Genomic DNA, 25170 nt, shown 5'->3' with positions numbered 1-25170 from the left:
CTTCTCATTTGATCCACATAAGTTTCTTAGCCCAACCACAACCTCTACTAAATAATAGAGATTTAGTTAAACTAAAGCTTCTTACATGGCCCATGGAACAATATGGTTGTCACCCTGACAGCCAATGTAAAAAAAAATCCCATTCACCTTCAGCTTTCAGTGGGTAGGATCCAACCCTTCTTTGAGTCTGAACAGGAGTTTTTTCTGTTTCTCCTTTTCTATGGATCCCCATGTCACATTCTCCAAAAAGCGAGACAATGTGAGAAGCAAAATGGGAGAATCCAGCATGAAGGGAAAATCAGCAGAAATCTCTCTCAGGCACTCTTGGGCAAATGAAGGTCTGAGAGATGAAAAGCTCAAGCTTGAGAGTTGGTAAGATTTCTGCCCATTCCTCTTTCTTGCTGCAACCATATGTGTGTGAAAAACAAGAAGCACCAACCACCTGAAAAGTGTGCTACTCGTGTAGCGAGTAAAACGGAACCATGTGGAGGGAAGTGTCCTGGAGCACTGAAACAATCATATCACTCCAGATACAAGTAAAAGGGACTTAATCACATCTACCACAGCATAAGGATGAATAAAGTTAGCAATAAATATACTGTAAAAACAGCTACAAGTTATCAGTACTATGTTACTTGCATTTGTCCAATCGTGGCCGGGGATTGTATCTATAACCAATCTGACTCCAGAACACTGGCACAGAGCCTCTTGTTTGAACAAATGAAAGGGTATGGTTATGGACATGAATCAGTTGTTCTGTCTCCACATAATTTGCCACATTTCCATTCTTATCAACTCCTCTTCGTTTGTAACGCATCCCTACAAAATAAACAATGCTCCGTGAAGGGGGCTAAATCTCATGACAAGATACAGAATCATGAAGGGTATAGGACTTGAATGTTAATAAACAAGGTATTTGTCTGTGTGACTCCCAATTACTATTTTTTTAAATAATAGTTTAGATTACAGGGAGCCTTCAAACATTTCATGTGATTACCTGCTCTGTGGCGACTTCTGCGGGAGATAAGTGCCACAAGAAAACATGGGTGAATGTCATCCACACAAATGGACTCCTGAGGTGGTGTCTCAGGACTGCTTTTCTCTTCATCTGAAGCTTCATTATAATTAACTACAAGCTCTTCAATCTGTACAAATCCCTGTATGACTGGGGTAACCCAAAAATCCACTTCAGAACTCTGTAAAGTTTAATACATAGAAATTTACACTTTCACCAATGATCTGTATATAAACAGAAGCATTTCTACATCAATGTTATTCAAAGACCTGCTCTTCTTCAAAAATGGTTAAGTTCTGCATTTAAACATGCTCAGAAAATTCACCAGGAATCAGGGCTAGCTCAGCAGCATAGGCAGCCACTTAGAATGACACACTTTAAGAAGGATGCCTGCCTGTATCATCTTTCCAGCTGCATCAGTCATCTGTACAAGAAACCTCAACTCCTTTAGGGAAGGCTTCAAAGAGGATCTGATTGGATGCACTGTGTTTTTAAAACCTAATGAAAGCAACGTATCAAGTCACTCCTTGGTGCTAATCTAGGATGAAGGATTCAGGTAAGTTGTTTTGGAAGCCAACAGTTTCTGATCCTAGCCTCCAAGCTAACTCCTTCCTTCTAGCCGGACTGGGGCAATATGAGCAGGTGTCACGTATACTTGCCTGCAGTACATGCCATGTGAATGTTATGTGCAACTGATTAATCCTCTGACCCTATGGAGAGTTTTGAGTACCTTTCCATGCCTGTTATTTGGAAGTTCCGTGTGTTATCTCTGCTTTGAAGGTAAATACTTTCACTTCTGTAGGCAATGGCCTTGAGGCCAGATGCAGCTAGTCTAAATTGTATCTTCCCTGAGAACAGGGATGATTTCATACCCAATTTGCTATTGTTACTTATTGTAGTCTAAACTCTGATACTTTTTCGTCTCTGGCGTTTGCGCCAGAATTTCAACAGGCTACTAACCTGGGGGTGGGACATTAACCTATAACTAACCATGCTTTCCCTCAATACGTCAGTTCTGCCAATTCCACTGTCTGAGCACCCTTAACTGGATAGATCTCTAATAAAAGATACTTCAACCAATTCACCTGTGCGTTTGCTGTGGAGAACTTGGGGATTTACTTACCAAGGACTGACAGCAGGTCTCTTAAACAGTTGAGATCCAAACTACTGTGACAGGTTCCAAATATGTAATATGCCCCCCCCCCAAAACCACTGTAGGCACCCAATCCTGATTAGGGTTATGGAGCCAGGGAAGGAGTGCACTTCCCACTCCCATATGGTGTTTCCCCAATCAGAAATGCCATTCTACCAGCCAACTTTAATCTCTGATAGGGAAAAAGGGCAGCCTTTGTTTTTCATTTATTAAAGTAGTTTAGGAGAACCACACAGACTTTTCTCCAGCACCAAGCCTCCAGCTTTTTTTGAACTGTAATGTCATGTGTAGATGGGCCCACAGAAGAAATCTGAGGTGTCCAAAACTTCTAAATATGTTTAATACTCTAGAGAAGCCACTTGATAGAGGGGAGGATGGTTGACTATATGTTCACAAGGCTGGTTTCCAACTTCCAAGCCATGATTTACAGGAGGAAGCTTGCATTATGTCTGCACTTGGTCAGAAAAAGGAAAAACATTTTTAACCTATTTAAATTGTCTCTTCTAGTCTAGATATATACTTCTGCATCATCCATTTAGGAACCACAGCCAATTCCTTTGTTTGTTAGTTAGATTAAGGAGTCCCACAAAAAAGTAGAACAGCTTGATGCACAGCATTTGGAGATTTTAAAAGTAATAAAATTATTTTAAGTATTTACAAGTTTTACAATGAGGAATGTTACTCACACCAATACTGATCAGATCTTGAATCATGTGTTTGTTCCAAAAGAATCTGTCATCAACCTAAAAAGTTACAAATTACAAGTGAATTTTAGAAAGAATATTTAGAATATGATGGCACCTTCCCATCTCTATACATTTTGAGCAAAAACACCAAACAGGGAAACAAACTGTTCCTGTTTTTACAGCCAGACTGATGACCGACCATCAGATACACATCCACAAATTTGTTTGATAACTCTCTCAAAAGACATAATTTTTGACAGCATATCCTTACCTTCTTCCAAAGTGGCAAGTTGGCCTTCTCACATGCACTCTGCCTTTGCACAGAGTTTGTTAGGTCATAAGTCAAGCAATAATAAAAGGAATCGGAGTCCATAAACATTTTGAATAATTCTTCTAACAATCTCCTTTCCAGTCTCTCCTTCTCTTTACTTTCTTTGACCTACAAAAAGTAGAATACCAGAAAAGATAACATGTACTGAATAAATAGACTCCTTCAGACTGCTTTCTATCAGATCTCTTCCTATTTGCTTCTCTCTAGCCTTCATCAAATGTGTGGGTAAGCCATGAAATGGCTAACGGTCTTAAGACAAGATATCGTGCCTTCACTATTATTATGTAATTTAGAGATTATATGGCTCAACAGGAACAAGAGCATATTACAGAAGGAGAATAGATGTTTTTCAAATTTGTCCATAACACTATGGTTTCTTCCACACAGGGGCAATTCCCCATTTTGCTCTCATTGCCACTGTGAATGTAGATGCAGAGGAGTTAGCCATGTTAGTCTGTAGTAGCAAAATCAAAAAGAGTCCAGATGCATCTGACGAAAAGAACTGTGATTCTCGAGAGCTTGTGCTACTGGGAATGTAGAGGCACTTGCAGTGGTAAAAGAGCTTCTGTACAGGATTTTCTTCATGGTTTTCCCTTGCACCCATCATTCCTCCACCTTCAGCACACTTTGTCATTTTAAAAAAACGTAGGTATATTACTAAAGATTTAGGACATTTTTAAAAAGTGAGCTTGTACAATTGCAAAACCAAAAAAGACTGCCAGGCATTGGGGAGGAATAGCAGGCATGAGGGGAGAAGAAATGGTGCCAGATGTGGGAAGGATTTCACACGCTCCCATTACACAAAGCTTGACTTATCAGCAGTGGATGGAATTAGAGTGTCATGTGGTCTGAATGCCAAGGGGTGAATGGTTTTATGGCAGTACGAGGGCTAAAGTGAGTCTATAAAGGAAAAGGTTGTAAGTATCATGTCCAAGACCCAATTGTGTTTCCATGCTGCTGAGTAATACTGCTCTAGGTAGAAGGAAGGTTAAACAATAGTAAAAGAGGCAGGACAGATCAAGGGGCTTTTTTTTTTAGAATGTGGAAACAGTATGACTGCTTGGAAAACACATGCAAGCTACTCTGAATTCTTTGGAAGAAGAGCAGGGTACGAGAATCTTCACACCACTTTACAAAAAAGTGCAAAGCATGCTTTGAAAGCCCACAAAAAAAACTTACCTTCTTTTTATTAGAAGCCGAAACATTTGATTTAATCTGAGTGAAGGTCTTCAAGAGAAATTTAGAGTCATCTGGAGATTGTGTAATCTTCTCCGATTTATTTATCCCAAAATGATGTTTTTTACAGAGCTAAGTAGTAAAAACATAGAACATGATGATACTTTGCAAATGTATTATATGTTTGTCATGAATCCCCAAAATATGTTATTAAATATTTTATCAAGTAATATGACAAAAACTCATAGTGAACTATTTAAGTTTATGGTGACTGTGGCAAGAGTAGTATTTGCAGCAAAATGGAAGGCAGATAGATGTTCAGATCTGCTGGAATGGAAGAATGAGTTATATGAATAAGCATCAATGGCAAAATCTTATATACACAATAGGCCAATCTCAGAATTTAAAGAAAATTTTAAAGTAATTTTAGTTGAAAATTAAGAATAATTAAGAACAATTATTATCAGATATGAAAACAGACAGAAAGATATTTAAATAGAAGTGAAATACTAAGCACATATATAAGCTAGTTCTATATAGATATATGATTTAATTGACGACTATGATTTAAACAGTAGTAGTTTATGGGTTTTTCCTATATGATCCAGATGATGTGTTCAGGTTTTATGTATGATCTAGATGATTATTGTCGAAGGCTTTCACGGCCGGAGAACGTTAGTTGTTGTAGATTTTCTGGGCTGTATGGCCGTGGTCTTGGCATTATAGTTCCTGACGTTTTGCCAGCAGCTGTGATTGTGTGATGCCAGTCACAGCTGCTGGTGAAACGTCAGGAACTACAATGTCAAGACCACGGCCATACAGCCCAGAAAATCTACAACAACTAGACGATTATTGATTACTGTAGTAGTGGATGATTGTAGAGGCATGTTTTAGATGAGGTATGTTAAAGGTATGTTTATTAATTGATTTTTTAATGTATTACAGAAACAAGAGATACATGTTTTAATCTAGACATTTATATTTAACATGAAGCAAACTACAGGTCACATAGTTGTATTTTTCTTCTTGGAATATTTAATAAAATCAGTAACCTTCACAAATAACAACTAAGAAACAGCAATTCCCATAATAAAGCACATTCCAATAACAGCAAGTACTTCAGGCACTTTTACACAAGTGTAATTAGATATGGATCACTTTCACACAAGAATTATTTTGCACTGTCTACATTCAAAACCATGCATTGAAGATGACAACGAAGGAACAAACAGAAGTAGGTTCTACTTCCAGATGTCTGAATAATTTCTATATACATGTATGGGTATTACAAGATGAGATGGTGGGTCCCCCATTAATGAAGTACAGCTTACATAAATTCTCTAATTTATTAACTATTTCAGAATAATCTTACCTCCAACTCCAGGTCCTGGGGTTCTGTTTCTGCAAGTGGTATTGCTGCAATCTTTGTTACCTTGCATACTTCATGATCTCCTGGAAGCTTGCCAACTACCACTTTTTGGCGAACAAGAAGCAACCACCATGGCAGGTCTGTAAGAAACCCACATCTATTAGAACTGTAACAGATGAAAATACTATTCATATTAATTCTAGTTTACTGCACAGCAACCCTCCAAACAATATTTGTCCTGCATCAAAAGCAATCATTTTCAAAACTTCATAAAACAATGGCAATTTTAATATTTGAACTCAAAATACAATATATCTTGCCTAAAAGTTATATAGCTACAGGGCAATCAATCTGTCTCTATGGAAACCCAAGACAGAAGCCCAGCAGAAATTGCTTTATACAACATTTGTCTGTCTGAGGGAGCACTCTTGTACTATACAAGCAGGTTGTTCCTAGCCCGAGCAATTCCAGCTCAGTGTTAGCCAGACTGCAGGAGTGGGCAACTGCTTTGCTTGTATCTACTAAAAAAAGGCAGCACAGGGACTAAGGTTTCCACAACCTTCTCCTATTCTCCCCCCGCACTTCAAGCCTTCAGACAGAGGCAAAGTCTTTGCTTGTATGAGGTGGGAAGAGCTGAAATGTCACTTGTAGGGGCAGCCAGAACATCTTCCTAGGCTCAATACTCTTCTACCCCCTTGCAATTGGGCCTAATTGCTTTGAACAATGGGGGCTAGGCTTCTATTCTCTAAGAGGGAAAAAGACAAGCACACATTACAGGGCAATGTGAGAGAAGAGCCAGGTCTCTATGCAAAATTTTCTAATCTAAAAACAGCCTTAAAAGCAATCAATTGTAATACTGAGTCAGTGAGATGAAATGGCTAGAGTGTCGGACTAGGATCTGGAAGGCCATGGAAGCCTGCTGGGTGATCTTGGGACAGTCACACATACGCAGAGTTGTTGTGAGGATAATACAGAGAAGAGGGGAATGATGCAAGCTGCTTTAGGTCCCCACTGGAGAGAAAGACAATATATAAAAGTAGTAAATAATTGTGAAAAGAGTAGTGAGGAAGGGTATACTTTTTGAACATACACGAAAGTGGAACACATGCACTAAGAGAAATAGCTGCTAACCTGCTTTCAGCACAGTAGTAACACACCATTATCATTAACTTGGAAACATCACACCAAGACTGCTATAAAAGTTTCATCAGATACTAGATTTAAACAAAGGACAGCTATCAACCAATACCTGCAGTTACTCCAATGCTAAGTGCCTTAGCCTCTGTGTTCAACTGAAGTGCTCAGCATCACACAAAAATGAAGCTACAGTTAATTCTACAACAAATATTATTCGTAACATTTTATCTTCTAGGAGCTCTCTCAACCCCACCCACTTCATAGGGAGTTTTATTGTGGGGATAATAATTACATACTTCGTAAACTGCTCTGAGTGGGCATTAAGTTGTCCTGAAGGGCGGTATATAAATTGAATGTTGTTGTTATCTAACAGAAGAGTGTATGTTGTCATGTATAAAAAAGTTACGAACAATGAACTGAGGCATCATCCTAACTGTACCGGGACAGGCAGCAAACAATTGGATACATAATGTAGTTTTTCCTTCAGTTACATAGACATCAGCAACATATGTATTTGCATGCATTAAGAGCAAGCCTAAAAAGTAGTCTCTCCGTTCACCATTAATATCTACAGATAATCGCGCAACAAAGCAGTCTGGAATGTCCCTTATTAAAACTGGAAAAATGAGAAATATACATACAAAACAAAATTTCGACATGTATTTCTAATCTCCTTCAGTTTCCTAAACTAAGAAGCATTCTATGTATTATGCAGAACGACTGCCCAAGCTAACATGATGGAATTTTGAAATGTACCACTTAATTACATGTGGGAGTCCTATTTTAATGCACATGCCCAAAATAAAGGCCATCAGGAAGAAGGCAACACTAAGGCAGCAATCCTTAAGAGGTCTACTCACAAGTCCCATTTTATTCAAAGGAGTTTACTTTCAGTTAATAGTTCTCAGGACTAAATCTCTCTGCGGTGTGCTATTTTCCTACCTGAAGCAATTTTGTTTACAAAGGAAAGCATTCAAAAGTAGCACCCATAGTAGTACAATATCAGAATTCTGTAAGTTCACTCTGTTTATCCAGTTTGATATAGTTCTGACTCCATTATTAATCCAAGAGTTTCAGAAAGGCTCCTAAACAGTTAATACTGTGTGTTATACAGAAAAGAGTCCAGTAGCACCTTAAAAGACCAATCAACTTTACTGAAGCATAAGCTTTTGAGAATCAGTTCTCTTCGTCAGACGCATCTGATGAAGAGAACTGTGATTCTCGAAAGCTTATGCTACAGTAAAGTTGGTTAGCCTTTAAGGTGCTACTGGACTCTTTTCTATTTTGTTACTCCAGACTAACATGGCTAACTCCTCTGGACTGTATGTTATGTAACTGACTGTAACTGTTATATCCTGAAAGAGCTTCAAGGATATTGAAAAAGTCTTTCCCCCTTCCCCCTCAATGAGATTAATACATTCTTAGAACATCTTCATTTCAGACTGAAAAGAGGACTAAATGTCTTAGGCATTACTCTTCAAAGAAGAGAGCATGTAGTAGACCTGGTAGATATGTCTGCCAGTCAGGGGGAACCTCCGGGTTTGGGGGGGGGGGTGCATTTTTCTGAAACAGCACACAGAACACTGAATGAGGGCGGAAATAGTACAGAAATACTAGATCCTAAGGAATGCCTAAGAGAATGAGGACAACATACCTGTATCAAGAACAGATCTGATTTCCTCCAGAAATGTCAGTGATGGGTTAATACTTTATTAATATATTTACTCCAGTATGAGCTCTCATGAGTTAAAGCTCACTTCTTCAGATTCTTACTGGAAGGAAATCATTTTGAAGATTTTTACAACATATTATAGAAGCGGAAGAAGGAAGGAGCTAGAGCAGAAAGAGGGTCCCTGTGAATCCTGTCAAATCTTTCCCTGTATAAGGGACTGAAATGTATTTGCTTATTAAACATAATGGATGATTGGTCAGGTGAGAGGTTTCAACCTATCTTGGGGCAAAGATAAACAAATGAAGTAGGATAAACATGACTAGTTAAGGAAGAAGCCGTCTAAAGCATGTTACTTAACATCAGTAAAGAGTTACAGTATGATACATAGTAAAGAGACCAGTAGCACCTTTAAGACTAACCAACTTTACTGTAGCATAAGCTTCCGAGAACCACAGTTCTCTTCGTCAGATGTATGGAGGGGAGGGGGGAGCAGATGGAAATCGGTTTGCTTCTGATAATGAGATAACCATTCATAGTTTCTATTCAATCCATGTCTGACTGAGTCAAATTTACATATGAATTCCAATTCTGCAGCTTCCCATTGGATTTTGTTTTTGAAAGGTTTCTGTTGAACTACAGTGACCTTTAAGTCCTTGATGGAATGTCCTGGTAGACTGAAGTGTTCTCGAACTGGTTTCTGGATGTTGCCATTTTTAGAGTTGGCATCTGGGTCTGTTGCAGGGTCTGGTACCTGTGCTGGTGACTCTATTAGCCAATTCATGGTTGTTAGTGAGAAATGGTTTAAGGTTGGGGGGCTGTCTGTAGGCAAGGAGAGGTCTTCCAGCAGGGCTTGTGAGAGAGAGGCATCATTTTCCAGGATGGGCTGTAGATCACTGATGATACGTTGGATGGGTTTGAGCTGGGAACTATAGGTGACAACCAGTGGTGTTCTGTTGTGAGTTCCTTTAGGTTTGTCCTGGAGCAGGCTGTTTCTGGGTACTAGTCTGGCCCTGTCGATTTGTTTCCTCACCTCATTTGGTGGGCACTATAGCCCCAAAAATGCTTGTTGTAAATCTCTTAAGTAGGAGTCCCAATCAAGAACACTGGAGCAGATATGATTATAACATAAGGCTTAGCTGTAGACAATCGACAAAGTGGTATGTTTAGGGTGGTACTGGAGGCATGTAGGTATGAGTGTCAGTCGGTGGGTTTCCAGTATAAGGTGGTATTTATCTGTCCATTATGTAGTTGTACAGTGATGTCTAGGAAGTGTACCTGTTGTGTAAAGTGGTCTAGGCTCAGGTTGATAGTAGGGTGAAAGTTGTTGAAGTCCTGATGAAATCTCTGAAGGGTTTCCTTCCCATGGGTCCAAATGATGAAGACGTCATCCAAGAACCTTAAGTACAGGACTGGTTTCAGTGGATGGGAGCTGAGGAAGCGTTGATCCAAGTCTGCCATGAATATGTTAGTATATTGCAGTGCCGTGCATGTGACCATGGCTGTGCCATTAACCTGTAGACATACGCTGTCGCCAAATTTGAAGTAATTGTGATTAAGCACGAAGTGGCCAAGTTCAGTGGTGAGGTGTGCTGTGGTTTTGTCCAGGATAATATTCCTGATGGCTTGCAGTCCATCCGCATATGGGATATTGGCGTACAGAGCCTCAATATCCATCATTGCTAGGATAGTGTCATCTGGTAGGTTGCCAATGGACTGTATTTTCCTGAGAAAGTCAGTAGTGTCCCGTAAATAGCTGGGTGTGCTGGTGGCATGAGGATAGAGTCCATATATCCTGAGACTCCTACTGTGATAGTGCCAATTCCTGAAACAATGGGATGTCCTGGGTTACCTGGTTTGTGGATTTTGGGTAGTAGGTAGAATGTTGTGGCTGTGGTTCCTGAGGTGTGCCATATGGATACGTTCTTGTATGTCCATGGGGAGTGTCTTTAATATTTTATTGAGTTCTCTTTTTTATTGCTCCATAGGGTCAGAAGGTAGTGTTTTATAGAATTTTGTGTTGGAGAGTTGTCTCTCTGCTTCATGTATGTAGTTATGTTTGTCCATGATGATGACTGTGTCACCTTTGTCAGCTTCCTTAACTACGATACCAGTTATTTTTGAGACTGTTTATGGCATCTCTTTCTGCACAGCTGAGATTCTGCTTTAAGTGGTGTTGTTTGTCAATTATCTCAGCCTGGGTATGTCAATGGAAGCATACAATGTAAAAATCCAATGAGGAGTTGTGGCCCTCAGGGGGTGTCCATGTGAAATACTTGTTTCTGGAATTTGTAACAATGATTGTGCATTGCTTGGTTGGGAGGGTGATTGCTGCTGTGATGGTATCTGTTCAGCGTTTTGATCAGCAGAGTGATTAAATAATTCTTTCAGTCTTAGGTGTCTAAAATAGGCCTCCAGGTCTCCACAGAGTTGTATGGTTTGTGTGGATCTGGCTGGGCAAAAAGATAGTCCACATGAGAGAACAGATTCCTCTGCTTGGCTCCGTTTGTGGCTGGAGAGGTCGATAATGTTGCTAGGTGGATCTAAAGTGGTCTTGTTCCCTGTTACATGCAGGAGTTTTGAGAGCTTCTTTTCCTTCTTCTTCTGTAATTCAGTAAGTAGTGTGCAATAGATGGTTTCTCTGGTTTTGGTAAAAATCTGCCAACTCCTGGTTTGTGTAGAAGGACTGCTTTTTATGGAAGAGTCTAGTTCAGAGATCTCTTGCTTGATCCTTTGTTGTTTGCTGTACATCAGTCTGATGAGGGGAATTAACAGTTTCCTGGATAAGATGTTGCATAGTTTCTCACTTTAGTCTGTGCAGTAAGTGGATTCTTCACATACAGTCCCTTGGGTAGAAGGTCCAGTTTTTTTGCATTTAGAAAGGAAGATGATGTCTGTTTGTATTTGTGCCAGTTTCTTCATGAGGTTGATGGATGTCCTCTCCATTCAGCTGAATGCGGTGCTTTCCATGGTCATAGATCCAGAGGAGTTAGCTGTGTTAGTATGTAGTAGCAAAATAGAAGAATCCAGTAGCACTTTTGAGACTAACCAACTTTACTGTAGCATAAGCTTTCAAGAATCACAGTTCTCTTCATCAGATGCATGGAGGGTAAGAAGAAACTGGTCAGATATATAGGTGGAGGGGGGAGTAGATGCAATCAGTAGCTTTTGATAATGAAATCAGTTTGCTTCTGATAATGAGAACCATTCATAGTCTCTATTCAATCCAAGTCTGACTGAGTCAAATTTACATATGAATTCCAATTCAGCAGCTTCCCATTGGATTTTGTTTTTGAAAGGTTTCTGTTGAACCATGGTGACCTTTAAGTCCTTGACGGAATGTCCTGGTAAACTGAAGTGTTCTCCCACTGGTTTCTGGATGTTGCCATTTTTAATGTCAGATTTGTGTCCATTTATTCTTTTGCACAGAGGTTGGCTGGTTTGTCCAATGTACAGAGCAGATGGACATTGCTGGCACATGAGGGCATATATCACGTTGAAGAATGAGCAGCTGTAACAGCCTGCGATAGTGTAGCTGATGCCATTGGGTCCTGTAATCGTATTTCCTGGGTAGATATGAGGGCAGGGTTGGCATCTGGGTCTGTTGCAGGATCTGGTACCTATGTTGGCGAATCTTTACTAGTAAGATATATGTTTAGAAAAGCCAATTACACTGTCTAAAAGTGGGTCCTGATGACTATTAGAAATTAAAGTAAGCCCAAGTCTCTGTTTAGGCTCAAATGAGAAACAGAACTCATCAAGAAGTTAAGCATTAATTCACAACTTTCAACTTTTGGGGGGGGGGGAATGGATTTGCAGCAATATTTCCAGGAAGATAAAAAGCTTTCCCTGTTAAGATTCTGAATATTATGGGGTTGTATATCAGATTTTTAGAATAATTTGATATAGATTACAAATAACAAAAGACTGGCCAAGCAGAACCAGGGTAAAAGCCAAGAAAAATCTAAGTAATTTTCTCACTTATGAAATATTTCAGTGTTCACAAGATGATTCTTTGGTATAATTTCCTATGCTATTCTATTAATAAAAGTGAACTTGCTTAGGTTTCGCTGTATCAACATGAAGCAGCCAATGTTTGAGGGTACTACACAAGAAGAAAAGCTTTCAAGAACGTTTGCTATCAAAGAAAATTTCTCCTTCTAAGCCTTATTAATTTTGTATTCCTTTTATTTATAGCATATCATTTATCACTCTCTCAAACTAAGGTCTCTGCATACATGAAATGTTAACTATTTTTAAATCCTGCCTATGGATACTTCCCCAGTATCTTCATGTGACTATCTACACCGAGATGTCATTCCCTCTCTGCCCATGACATGTCGTCCAAATATGAATGAAATGTGTTAAGAGGAACTGATTTTTATATTCTGATCCAAAGTCACATTAGTTAGACTAACTGATGTGGCCTGTTCACTTTTCATGGTTACTTACAATAGCCATTTCAGTTCCATCAAACAAACATGGAAGATTTGACAGGACTTTATATTTCCTAGCACAAAGCATGTTAACTCTACTTTAACTGTCCCTGTGACAAGATAAATATTTTAATTGTTCCATACCTGAATGAAGCTGAATTTTCCCAATAACTCCTTCTATCAGCCCCAGACAAATCGGATTCCAAGCAAGTAGAAGGTCAGTAGCTGAGGGGAGAAAATAGTTGCCAATAAAAATACGGAATTGAGTAAAACACAGTGATGACTAACTCAAATTAGGCCATCTTAATTCACACCATACACTACAATGTTCATGTGTTTTAATAAACATTTTTTCATTTATCTCCTATGGTAAGGTATGCTTTTTTTTTACATTAATGCATTTAATTTAAATGATAGATTCATTTCACAGTTAAAGACATTTTTACTTGGAAGGGCACACTATACACATATATTTGAGCTATTAAGAGTACTCTCATTAAAGGTTATATTGTAATTGACAGTAATCTAAAAACATCAAACTTAGAATGCGAGCATGCACAAGTCAATCCCAACAGATGGACTACTTAATTCAAGCCTGCACAACTTATACCACTAAGTCAAACAACCATACATCCAGCACAGTGTTACCGCAAAGGCATATCTTGAAGCTGATGGAGTGCAACTTTCTTGGCTCCCCCCCTTCTGCAGCAGCCTGCAATGCTTCTTCAAAACCTGTTCTTTAAGGTGCCCAAGAAAGTTGTGCTCCTTAGGTACAACAAATGGAGCCTCTGGACATATTGCAGTGGATCCAAAGCAAGCTCCTGCCAGGATGTCACATGTAAAAACCACAACAACTACGGAGCAACCCTCACAAGAACTGAACCTAACAATATAATACAAGGGCAAACAATATAACAAAATTTAACAAAATTTAATGTATCAATAATGAATTAAAGTCCAAGGAATGAACTTACTTTTATGAAATTATTTTTGTGTGTGGTTCATTCCTTGGACTTTAATTCATTATTGATACATTAAATTTTGTTAAATTTTGTTATATTGTTTGCCCTTGTATTATATTGTTAGGTTCAGGATGTCACATGTGGCTAGTGACCTGCTTAGGTAACAAACTGTACAGACCTGTATTAGCTGAGAATAAATCAGAAATGTATATCATTTGCAAAAAAACTAATGACCTCTGCATAGGCTTTGATTTTATTTATTTATTTATTTTATTCTATCTGTATTCTGCCCTCCCCACACCAGCAGGCTCAGGGCAGATTCCAATTAATACAATAATATAAAATATAATATCTTTAAAACTGATAAAACATCTTAAATATTTAAAAAAGAACACACACAACAAGCAATACAGCAGCAAGTTTTGAAAAACATATGGCAGCAGATTTCACCAGCAACCACCACCCAACCACCTCCATAAATATATGGCAAAGGCTAGGTAGTAGATATCCTTTGTAGGGGCACAGCTTTCTCTAGGTGGCTGGCAGGGAGGCCCAGAGTGTCAACCATATGCCTGGCAGAACAGCTCTGTCTTACAGGCCCAATGGAAGGATAGCAAATCCGGCCAGGCCATAATCTCCTTTGACAGAGTGTTCTACCAGGTTGGAGCCAGGACCAAAAAAGCCCTGGCTCTGGTTGACACTAAACGGGCCTCCCTGGAGCCAGGGACCAGTAGCAGCTGTTTATCATTGGATCAAAGTGTCCTCCGGGGATTGTACGGGGAGAGACGGTCCCATAGATACACTGGTCCCAGTCCGCATAGGGCTTTATAGGTTAGTACCAAAACCTTGAATCTGATCCAGTACTCCACTGGTAAGCAATGCAGCTGGTGCAATACCAGTGTTATATGTGCAGTACAAGGCACTCTGGTGATGACCCATGCCGCCACCACATTTTGGACCAGTTGTAACCGCCAGATCAGGTTCAGGGGAAGCCCTGCTTAGAGCGCGTTGCAGTAGTCTAATCTAGAGGTGACCATTGCTTGGATCACTGTAGTTAAGTCACGGGTCAAGAGATAGGGGGCGAGTTGCCTGATCTGTCAAAGATGGAAAAATGACGACCTGGCAACTGCCATGATCTGGGCCTCCATTTTCAAGGAGGCATCCAGAATCACCCCCAGATTCCTAACTCTTGGGGCTGGTGTAAGCACCACCCCATCGAGTACAGGGAGCTGGAGAACCGAACCCACATTCCCATGACTCAAGTACAAGATCTCCATCTTCGAGGGGTTTAACTTCAGCCGACTCTGCCGCAGCCATCCAGCCATGGATTCAAAAGCATGCTCCAAGGCATCTGGGACCGATCCAGGCTGGCCGTCCATAAGCAGATATAGCTGGGTGTCATCAGTGTACTGATGACACCCAAGCCCGAAACTTCGCACCAGCTGGGCAAGGGGGCACATATAGATGTTGAACAATAGCAGAGGGAGTATTGCCCCCTGCAGTACACCACATACTAGTGTGTGGCGGGATGACAACTCCTCCCCAAAAGCCACCCTCTGTCCCTGACCATGGAGAAAGGAGATGAGCCACTGTAGTGCCGTCCCCTGTATTCCCATGTTTGCGAGGCGGTGGGTGAAAAGGTCATAATCAACTGCTGCTGAGAGATCTAGTAAAATCAGCAGTGCTGATGATGTGCACAGAGGTAACATTTATGCTGACTTAAGCCATTCACAGCAATAGACAGGAAGTCCTACACACAGGGACGTAGAAATGAATAGTTTTCCTATTCAGAAATTTAGTTTTCACTGTAATTTTATTATAAAGAACTTCAAAACTCCAGTCATCATCCATCTAATTTTAAGTCCTGATATTACATTTTTCACATTTGTTGCAAATCTTCAAAAATGTATTTGCCTATACCTATGGAATGGATTCAGAAAGGCAGGTTGAGTTCCACTCATACAATGGGGATTTCATACCTCCTCGTTATCACTCAGCCCCTTATGACTCCTGAAGAGTCACTGAGTTAAATGAATTGTACATGCATTTTAATTTGATTGTATTGACCCATCCAATAAAATTTTTTAACAAAAAAAAAAAAGTCACTGAGTTCCTGAAATTCTCTGAATGCAACACGCAGGAGATGGGAGGGGAAAATTGCCAAGGATCAAGGATTCTCCCATCAGGAGAATACAAGTGCCTTCCGCTCATGCAAGAAGCCCTTTGGATCCCAGTCTATGTTTTTTTTAACTTTAATCTTCCTTTCCCTATGCCGGCTTCTTTTAAAGGATAAGAACCTTGTAGAATTACCACTGTAAAAGAAATAGAAAGGGGGAGAGTGAATGACGAGATTATTCTTGCACAACAGAACCAAAAGGGATGATTGCACTAGATGTTTTCTCCAGCCATATCTAAAATTTTAAGGGATTAAGACCAGAATTGCATGTGTCCATTTTGTCTCTATTACCATCTTCACTAAAAATGCCAGTTGCAGATCTCATCTGTTTAAAAATAGACAAACAACCAACAGTTATTTAAGTGCTGTTCATATCCATTCCCACAGCAACTCACAGTATCAAGATGGCAGCAAAACCCTCATTGTCTAGAAAGGCTCTCCCAGTTCAAACTTGTTCAGTACATCGTTAATGACCTGCAACATATGGGGGACAATGATACTGCTCTCATACAGGCATTGGTAGGCAAACATTTTGGGGGCCACAGACAGCCCCCTCAACCTTTAACAACTTCTCACTCACAACAATGCAGGCAGAGAAACTTCATAAGAAAATTATGACGCAAGATTGCAGAAACTGAGTTTATTTGTAAATTCAGAACAATGGATCCCCCAGGGGTTAATCAGGAGATAGGATTTTTCTCACATTACAGATGCTAATTTTTATTCACTTTGCACCTATGTTCTACAAACCTAATTGGTGGTGGAGCGTGCCCTCATTTCATAGCTGACTATGAAAGCTATGCTGCCACCCTGTTGCTTGCTGCCGCTTCGGCCTGTGCAGTGGCGGCATTCGCTGCTGCCCTGCTGCCGGTCGCCACTTCGGCCTCTGCGGCCACACAGGCGACACAGGCACCAGCTGCAGCCTTCCCCGCTGCCCTGCTGGCCGCAGCGGCGGCGGCAGAAGGCCTGCTCCGGCCTTCAAGGTAAGTGGGGTTGGGGGAAGGGGGCTCAGGGGGGAGGTGGGAATCTCTCTCCGGTATGCTCCGAAACATTTTGAAGCATACTGAAGTGATTTCCGAAAACCCTAACCTGAAGCAGCTTGCCGCTTCAGGTTTTGGGTTATTCCGGATCGTTTTCCTGCTTCAGGTAAATCCGAAGTGGGAAAACAATCTTTTCCCCACTGCACACCCCTAGTATCAACCTACTTACAACATGTATTATAGCTAGCTTCCCGACAATCTAATTTGTAATACCCCTCCAACCTTCTACCTGGATTTTACAGACTCCTACCTTTTTCTACTCCATACGTCTGATAAAGGGAGCTTTGACTCTCCCTTTCAATCCCCGGAAATCTAGTTGATCTCTAAGGTGCTACCAGACGCATTTTTTACTCTTGTACCACAGACCAACACAGCTATCCAACTACCCAAGAATCTAGCTATAAGATGTAGGAAAATATGTGAAGGTATGAATAGCATTTGTTAAAGATTAAGAAAACAAGAGGTTTGGTCTATTTGGGGAGAGGAAACAATATAATATTCCCTTATGGCTTTTATCAGCTATCAGCAGCTAGTATGGACCTATATTCAATTAAGCTGTCTAATCTTTTTAAACCCATCTACACTTGTGGCCATCACTATGCCCAAGCTTTCCACACAGCTTGCTTTTTAGTAAGATCAATCTCTCACTTAGATATACACAGATTTTCTCTCTCAGGCACACAGATAGAATTTGTCTGAATACCACACAGATACAGACCTCTCTCAGAAACACAGTTTCACTGAAATTGGCAGAAGTTTCTCTCTGGAACACACAGACCCTCTTGGGCTACACACTGCTTGCCTGTTTTTACCAGAATGAATATTTTCTCTCAGAAAAACACAGAGGCTTCACAACTGAATGCCTGACTGAACTAGAATAAAGCTTCTTTCATGCTTCCACATAGACTGCTGTATTTTAGCAGAATCAATATTTTATCTAAAACACACACTCTCAAGCTGTACACAGCTCACTTGTTTGGACCAGAACGACACAAACAGTTCAGGTTTCACACAGATTGCCTGACTGAACTAGAATAAAACCCCTTCCAGACTTCTATACAGGCTGCTTGCTTTACCCTGAATCCTAAGTTTTCTCTCAGAACAGTAACTGAAAAAGCTGCAGTTCACTTTATCCCCTAGGGTGCAGCTGCTTTCCAATAAGATTTCACTTCACTCACCTATGCAGCTGCCATCCTCCTTTCCTCAAAGGCCTGCATTTTAACTCGTGTAACCCATTATTAGCCAGAAAAAATAAAATCTAAAGGCAAAACATTGCAAAACATTAAATAATACCAAATTCTTCAGGATGGTGAAAATCAAAACAAACTGAGGTTGTTCTCACATGTCTTACCGGCTCTGGTATGGTACATCGCACAAAGCTCCCACAAGGACAGCGTCTTCCTGCCATGATTTCGCATGAGAGCTGGGAAATCACGCCAGGACGATGCTGTCCTTGCGGGAGTTTTGCGTGACGTACCGGAGCTGGTAAGATGTGTGAAAATGGCCTATGAAGAACTCCTGGAGGATGAGACTTCCGGTTTGGGATCCATGGAGGTCTAACGCAGCTCTAAGTGCAGAGCTGACCAGGCTGCCGTTTCAGCGGCCGGAGGGGCACAAATAGCCCCCGGCCACCTGCTCTCAGGCAGAGAACAGGCAAAGAATGCTCAAAGACCTCAGGGCGCGTCGATCTCGGGCGAGGGGGGGTTCTGCGCTAAGGATTCTCTCTCGTCCCTTGAGGTCCCACCCTAAGACAGGTCGGCTAAAATCTCTGCGGCAGAACCGGGGCCAGTGCGGCTGGCATAAGACCTACATGCCCAAGCTTCAACAGGGGAAAAGTAGGTGGAAAAGAATTTGAGATCGAAGCAGTGATTACAACCCAGAAAGACGCTTGAAAAGGTAAAGATCACTCTCTCTCGAATTGGGATGGATTACTTAAAGTAACGAACTTTTAAAGTGAAACTTTAAACTGCAACAGACGGAATATAATGAGGGGAAGACTCGGCAAGAAATAGTTTAGAAAAAGGACTAAGTTAAATGAAGCTATTAAAGAAACTGGACAATTGTTTTTCATACCTGTGGTCAGAGAGTGATAGCAGGTTGTGAGAAAATTTCTATCATCGCGAGAGCTGCAGTGGAGAGACGGGAAACAGGAAGTGCGTCACAGTGATAGAGCTGCTGGAGAGAGACGACCCTTATTGGAGACAGGAAGAAGGGAATCGCCATTTTTGAAAAGGGAAGGACTTTGGCTTCAACAGGAGAGGAAGTAGGACATCTTGGATTGCAAAAAGACTACAGAAAAACCATAGAGAAAAGACGCCCGACATTTTGGACTTCTTGAAACATCTTTTGCTTTTTTTAAGAATCGGGACAGTTAAATTAATTTAGAGGGACATAAACTTAAACGCCACGGAGCTAAGGAAACGTGCAGACTCGTGGGAGCGAGGTAAATCAAGCCCCACGATGTCGAAAAAAGAGTGGCAAACGGCTATTGAGAACCTGGATAAAAAATTTCTGGAGATGTTAAAGGAATTGAAGGAGACAAAACAGGAGTTGGTGAGGGAAGTCAAAGATGTCAAAGAGACAGTAAAAAATGAATTGGCAGAAGTAAAGAAGGGAATGGAAACAATACAAAATGACTTGCAAGCAGCGCAGCAAAAAGTTAATGTAGTTGAGAAGGTGGTGGAGAATCTTACAGAGACGCAACGAATGGATATGAGAGCGATGAGGGGAAGGATGGCAGTTGCGGAGAGCAAGTACATGGAGAAGCAGCTGAGGTTTCGAGGTTTGCCGGAAATAGATGGAAAGACAGCACAAGAACAGGTTACAGAGGTGTTAGCTGAATACCTGGGAAAGGAGGAGGTTGTGGCTATCCTTGATGTGGTGTATCGAATAAATTCCAGATTGGCGACCCAGAGGAAACTACCAAGGGATGTGATTGTGCAATTTACGCCAAGGAATTCAAGAGAAATGATAGTGAGTAAGCAGTTTCAAGATCCATTGATAGTTGATGGCAAGACGGTTATCATCATGAAAGAGTTACCCAGATCGGTGCTGCTTGATCGGAAAAAATTATAAAGTTCTAGTTCAGAATTTGAAGGACATGAAAGTAAGATACAGATGGGAATTACCGGAGGGGATATCCTTCGAATTCGGAGGAGTGAAAAAGCGCATCAGATCTGAATTTGAGATGGAAAAGTTTATGAGAGACAATGAAAAAGACTTACCAACAACAAGGCTATGAATATGGAGTGTAAACTATTATCTTGGAATGTAAATGGACTTAATTCACCTAATAAGAGAAAAAGTATTTTCCACTGGCTATTAAAACAAAAATGTGATATTGTGTGCTTGCAAGAGACCCATATTAGAAATCAGGATGTAAAATATCTTAAATTGGGCAAGTTGGGCAATGAGTTTGTAGCGGCCTCAAAAAAGAAAAAAAGGGGAGTGGTACTATACATAAGAGAGGAGCTACAGCCAAAGCTAATGATTAGAGATGCGGAAGCCAGATTTATAGCAGTGGAATGTACAGGGAATTTAAAGAAAGGAAGCAATTAGATGAACTCTCTTATGATCAGATAATCCTTGCAGGAGACTTCAATGGAGTTACAAATTTAGAACAAGATAAAAAATCAGTAACTGCACAAAAGAAAAGAGGACTATTACCAAAGACTTTTTTTGCATTCATGCAACAGGAAACTTTGGAAGATGTGTGGAGAATGCAGAATCCCACAGGTAGACATTATACATTTTTCTCCGCAAGGCATTCTACCCTATCACGAATTGATATGATCTGGGCCTCAAAGGACTTAGTGCTTTGGACTAAGGATGTAGAAATAATGCCCATGGTAGGCTCAGACCATAACCCAGTAATGTGGAAGTTTGGAAAAAGAATTAAGAGGAAAGGATGGAGAATAAATGAGGACTTGTTACAAGAGGGAGAAAATATGGAGATGTTGAGAAGGGAAACTAAATTCTTCATACAGCATAATATGAATCGAGAAATACCAACCAACAAGGTATGGGATACATATAAAGCAGTAATTAGAGGCATATTAATGGAATTAAATGGAAGAGCTCGAAAGAAAAGAGGAGAAGAGACAGGAGATTATGGAAAAAATAAAAGCAAAAGAAATACAATTAAAGAAAAGACCAGGGAAAAAGAAAATCTATCAAGATATTAAAATCCTTCAAGAGCAGTTGACGGCAATGAATAATAAAGAATTGGAATGGAATCTTAAAAGAATGAATCAAAAGTCGTTTGAAGGTGCAAATAAACCTGGGAAATACTTGGCATGGCAATTGAAGAAGAGAAAGGAGAAAAAGACAATTAATAAAATATGTGAGGACAATAAAGTGCATCTGGAACAGACTGCTATAAGTAGAGCTTTCTATAAATTTTATGCTAAATTGTATGACAAAAAAGAAGTGAATAAAGATTCAATAGCGACATATTTGGGGAAAATTAAGCTTCCAGTAATCTCGGACGATTGGAGAGCTAAATTGAACAGTGAAGTAACAGAGGAAGAGATAAGGAAAGCAATACAGTCAACAAATTTGGGGAAGGCGCCGGGACCTGACGGACTTACAGCTAAATTTTACAAGGTAATGGTCAATGAACTGGCATCACTATTAAAAGAAGTGATCAATGGTGTTCTGAGAGATCAAAGAATTCCAGATACCTGGAGTGAAGCTAATATATCATTGATCCCTAAAGAAGGACAGGACTTGACTAATGTTAAAAACTATAGACCTATCTCCTTACTTAACAATGACTACAAGATCTTTGCGAAGGTCTTGGCAGAGAGACTAAAGGGATGGCTATCCGAAGTTATTGGGGAAGAAAACAGGGTTAACATACCTGTAACTTATGTTCATCGAGTTCTTCTGTGCTGACACACATGGGGACTGCGCAGGCCAGCCGCCGGAGAATTTTCTAGAGCTTCCATGGCTCCGAGGGGGCCGTTGATCGCGCGCCTCAACGACTGTCTTCCCGCCCAAACGGTCACATGCTCCTCCAGCGACCAACGGCCCCCTTCCCTCAGTTCTCCTTTGCCGCCGCTTGACCAATACACTTAGCCGTAACACCTCAAAAACACCAATTTCCGTTACAGCCATCACATTGTCGTGCATTGGAATTCACAGCGGGGTAGGAGGGAGGGTTGTGTGTCAGCACAGAAGAACTTGATGAACATAAGTTACAGGTATGTTAACCCTGTTTTCATCTTCGTTCTTCTGTGCCTCCACACATGGGAGTGTACCAAGCTTCACACAAAAAGGAAGGTGGGGTGAAGTCCAACACAATTTTATTGAACCACCAAGAACAACATAACATATATATAGTGCTACAAGCTGTGTAGAAATATATATATACGCACTCAGTATTCAAGTATATACAGAAAAATATATATACACATGTATACATATATACACTACATTACCCAAGGGTACCCAGCAGGTACGTTAGTAACCACATCCAAGACTCCCTTAGGAAAAAAGGGAGTGCAGAACAGCCTTGGCCACAGATACATACTGCTCCGCATTGACATCAATGGCGTAATGCCTGACAAAGGTGTCTGCAGAGGACCATGTGGCTGCTTTGCAAATGTTAACCAGGGGCACCCCCCTGAGGAGTGCCGAAGAGGATGCTTGGGACCGCGTGGAGTGGGCTCTAATATGAAGCGGGAAAGCTACCCCTGCAAGGGAATAGGCCTTGCTAATGGCCGCCACAATCCACCTAGACAGGGTCTGTGAGGAAGCCCTGTTACCCTTGTCCTTGGCCCCAAAACATACAAACAGGTGAGGACTGGAGCGGAATCCCTTCGTCCTATCCAGGTAATAGGCTATGGCCCTCTTCAAGTCTAGGGAATGGAGGGCCTTTTCCCCTTTAGAGGAAGGTTGAGGAAAGAACGCAGGCAGTGAGATATCCTGCGAGAGGTGGAAGGCGGACACCACCTTGGGCAGAAAACTGAGGCTGGGACGCAGGACCACCTTGTTGGGATGAAAAAAAGGAAGGGAGGGTCAGACCGCAGCGCAGACAGCTCACTGACCCTTCTGGCTGACGTCACAGCCACCAAGAATGCCACCTTGTAAGATAATATATCCAAGGGGCAGGTAGCCATTGGTTCAAATGGAGGCAACATTAGACGTGAGAGCACCAGGGACAGCGACCACTGAGGCACTGGCGCCAACACAGGTGGGTAAAGATTGAACATGCCCTTAAGGAACTGGCGGGATTGTGGGTGAGAAAAAACTGTAACACCCTCAACTCGGGTGTGAGCAGCAGATATAGCTGCCAGGTGGACCTTGAGGGAGAAAACCTTCAAGCCCAGGTCCCGCAGGTAGCACAAGTACTCGAATACAACCCCTAGGGGGCACCTGTCAGGCACCACTCCTTTAGCAAGTGCCCAAAGTTCAAACCTGCGCCACTTGGCCGCATAAGCGCGCCTAGTGGATGGCCGACGAGCATTCAGGAGGACTCTCTGTACCTCGTCAGTAAAGCCTACAGGGGAGGAACGATCCGCCAAGCCGTTAGATGCAGCTTCCTGGGATCGTGGTGGACTAGGCTCCCGTTCAGGAGAAGGTCTTGCCGAGGGGGCAGACTGACATAAGTCCGTTGGGACATCCGCAGGAGTTTCGGGAACCAAACCTGCCGTGGCCAAAAGGGGGCCACCAGGATGCAGTCCGTCCCGTCCTCCTCTATCTTGCACAGGACCCTGGGGAGCAAGGGGAATGGAGGAAACATGTAGTGCAAGCCCTGCGTCCACGTAAACTGGAAGGCATCCCCAATAGAGAGGGGGTCGCTTCCCGCCCTGGAACAGAACGTGTGGGCCTTGGTGGTTGCCGCAGTGGCAAACATGTCTATCACCGGATGACCCCACATCTGAAAGATCGGCCCAATGCACTCTACGTTCAGTTTCCACTCGTGGTCCAGCAAAAGAACCCTGCTGAGGACATCTGCTCAGGCATTGTCTGACCCAGCCACGTGTATAGCACGGAGCGACACGCCATTCCTGATTGCCCACTGCCAAGCGAGCGTGGCCTCCTGGCACAGGGCCTTGGACACTGTGCCCCCCTGCTGATTCACGTAGTACATGGCAGTCGTGTTGTCCGTCTGCACCAACACCTGACGATTTCTCAGCAGTGCTGTAAGGGACACAAGTGCGAAACGAATGGCTCTTAATTCCAGCACATTAATATGGAGGGTCTTTTCCCTTTCAGACCAGACATCTTGTACACATACATCACCACAGTAAGCCCCCCATCCCAACAGAGAGGCATCAGTGGTAACCGTGACGTCATGGTGCTGATACCCAAAGGGGGTCCCTTTAAATAAATTGTCATCAGACAACCACCAGTCCAAAGAGGATAGGATGACCCTCGGGATGGAAAATTTGAGGGACGGAGGGTGCTGCTGAGCATCATACCTCCGCACAAACCAGTTCTGGAGAGGGCGCATACGCAGTCTAGCGAAGGGGACCACAGAGGTGGCCGCTGCCATATGCCCCAATAAGCACTGGATAGTGCGCACGGACTGGAAACGGTTCCTTTTAAACATGGACACAAGACCCCGTAGGGACCTAGCTCTCTCCAAGGGGAGCAGAGCCTTACCCTCCACAGAGTCCAACAGTGCACCAATGTAGGAAACCTTGCAGCTGGGCACCAGTTTAGATTTTTCAAAGTTCACCAAGAGCCCCAGGCGTTGACAAGTGTTAAGTACTAAGCCAATGTCCTGCACCAGCCTAGACTCTGAATTAGCCACGATGAGCCAGTCATCGAGGTACGGAAAAATGGTACACCCCTCTTCCCTAAGGAAGGAGACCACAGGGGCCACACATTTAGTGAACACTCGTGGGGCAGTGGATAGGCCAAAGGGAAGCACCTTATACCGGAAAACCCGTTGCCGGTAAACGAAGCTCAGGTATTTCCTGTGCTCCTCCCGTATTCCCACGTGAAAATATGCGTCCTTCAAGTCCAGGACCGCAAACCAATCCCCTTGCTTCAGTAAGGCGATGACAGT

General features: G+C 41.9%; 1 protein-coding gene across 2 annotated transcripts in view; it reads right to left on the bottom strand.

Moving 5' to 3' along the window:
• Nucleotides 1-25170, bottom strand: part of INPP5F (inositol polyphosphate-5-phosphatase F) — a 79881-nt gene that overhangs the window by 35726 nt on the left and 18985 nt on the right. For both annotated transcript variants that reach the window (XM_054984112.1, XM_054984114.1), the window contains exons 2-8: nt 13117-13197; nt 5734-5870; nt 4365-4493; nt 3126-3293; nt 2855-2911; nt 998-1196; nt 640-819 (exon numbers count right to left, since the gene is read on the bottom strand). In XM_054984112.1, coding sequence (XP_054840087.1) covers nt 640-819; nt 998-1196; nt 2855-2911; nt 3126-3293; nt 4365-4493; nt 5734-5870; nt 13117-13197 — 951 coding nt within the window. The remainder of the gene's footprint in view (nt 1-639; nt 820-997; nt 1197-2854; nt 2912-3125; nt 3294-4364; nt 4494-5733; nt 5871-13116; nt 13198-25170) is intronic.

The sequence above is a fragment of the Eublepharis macularius genome, chromosome 6 (assembly GCF_028583425.1).
Source record: "Eublepharis macularius isolate TG4126 chromosome 6, MPM_Emac_v1.0, whole genome shotgun sequence".
In the NCBI taxonomy this organism is placed as follows: Eukaryota; Metazoa; Chordata; class Lepidosauria; order Squamata; family Eublepharidae; genus Eublepharis; species Eublepharis macularius.
The sequence above is the reverse complement of the archived record's forward strand: the minus strand, read 5'-3'. Positions and strand labels throughout refer to the sequence as shown.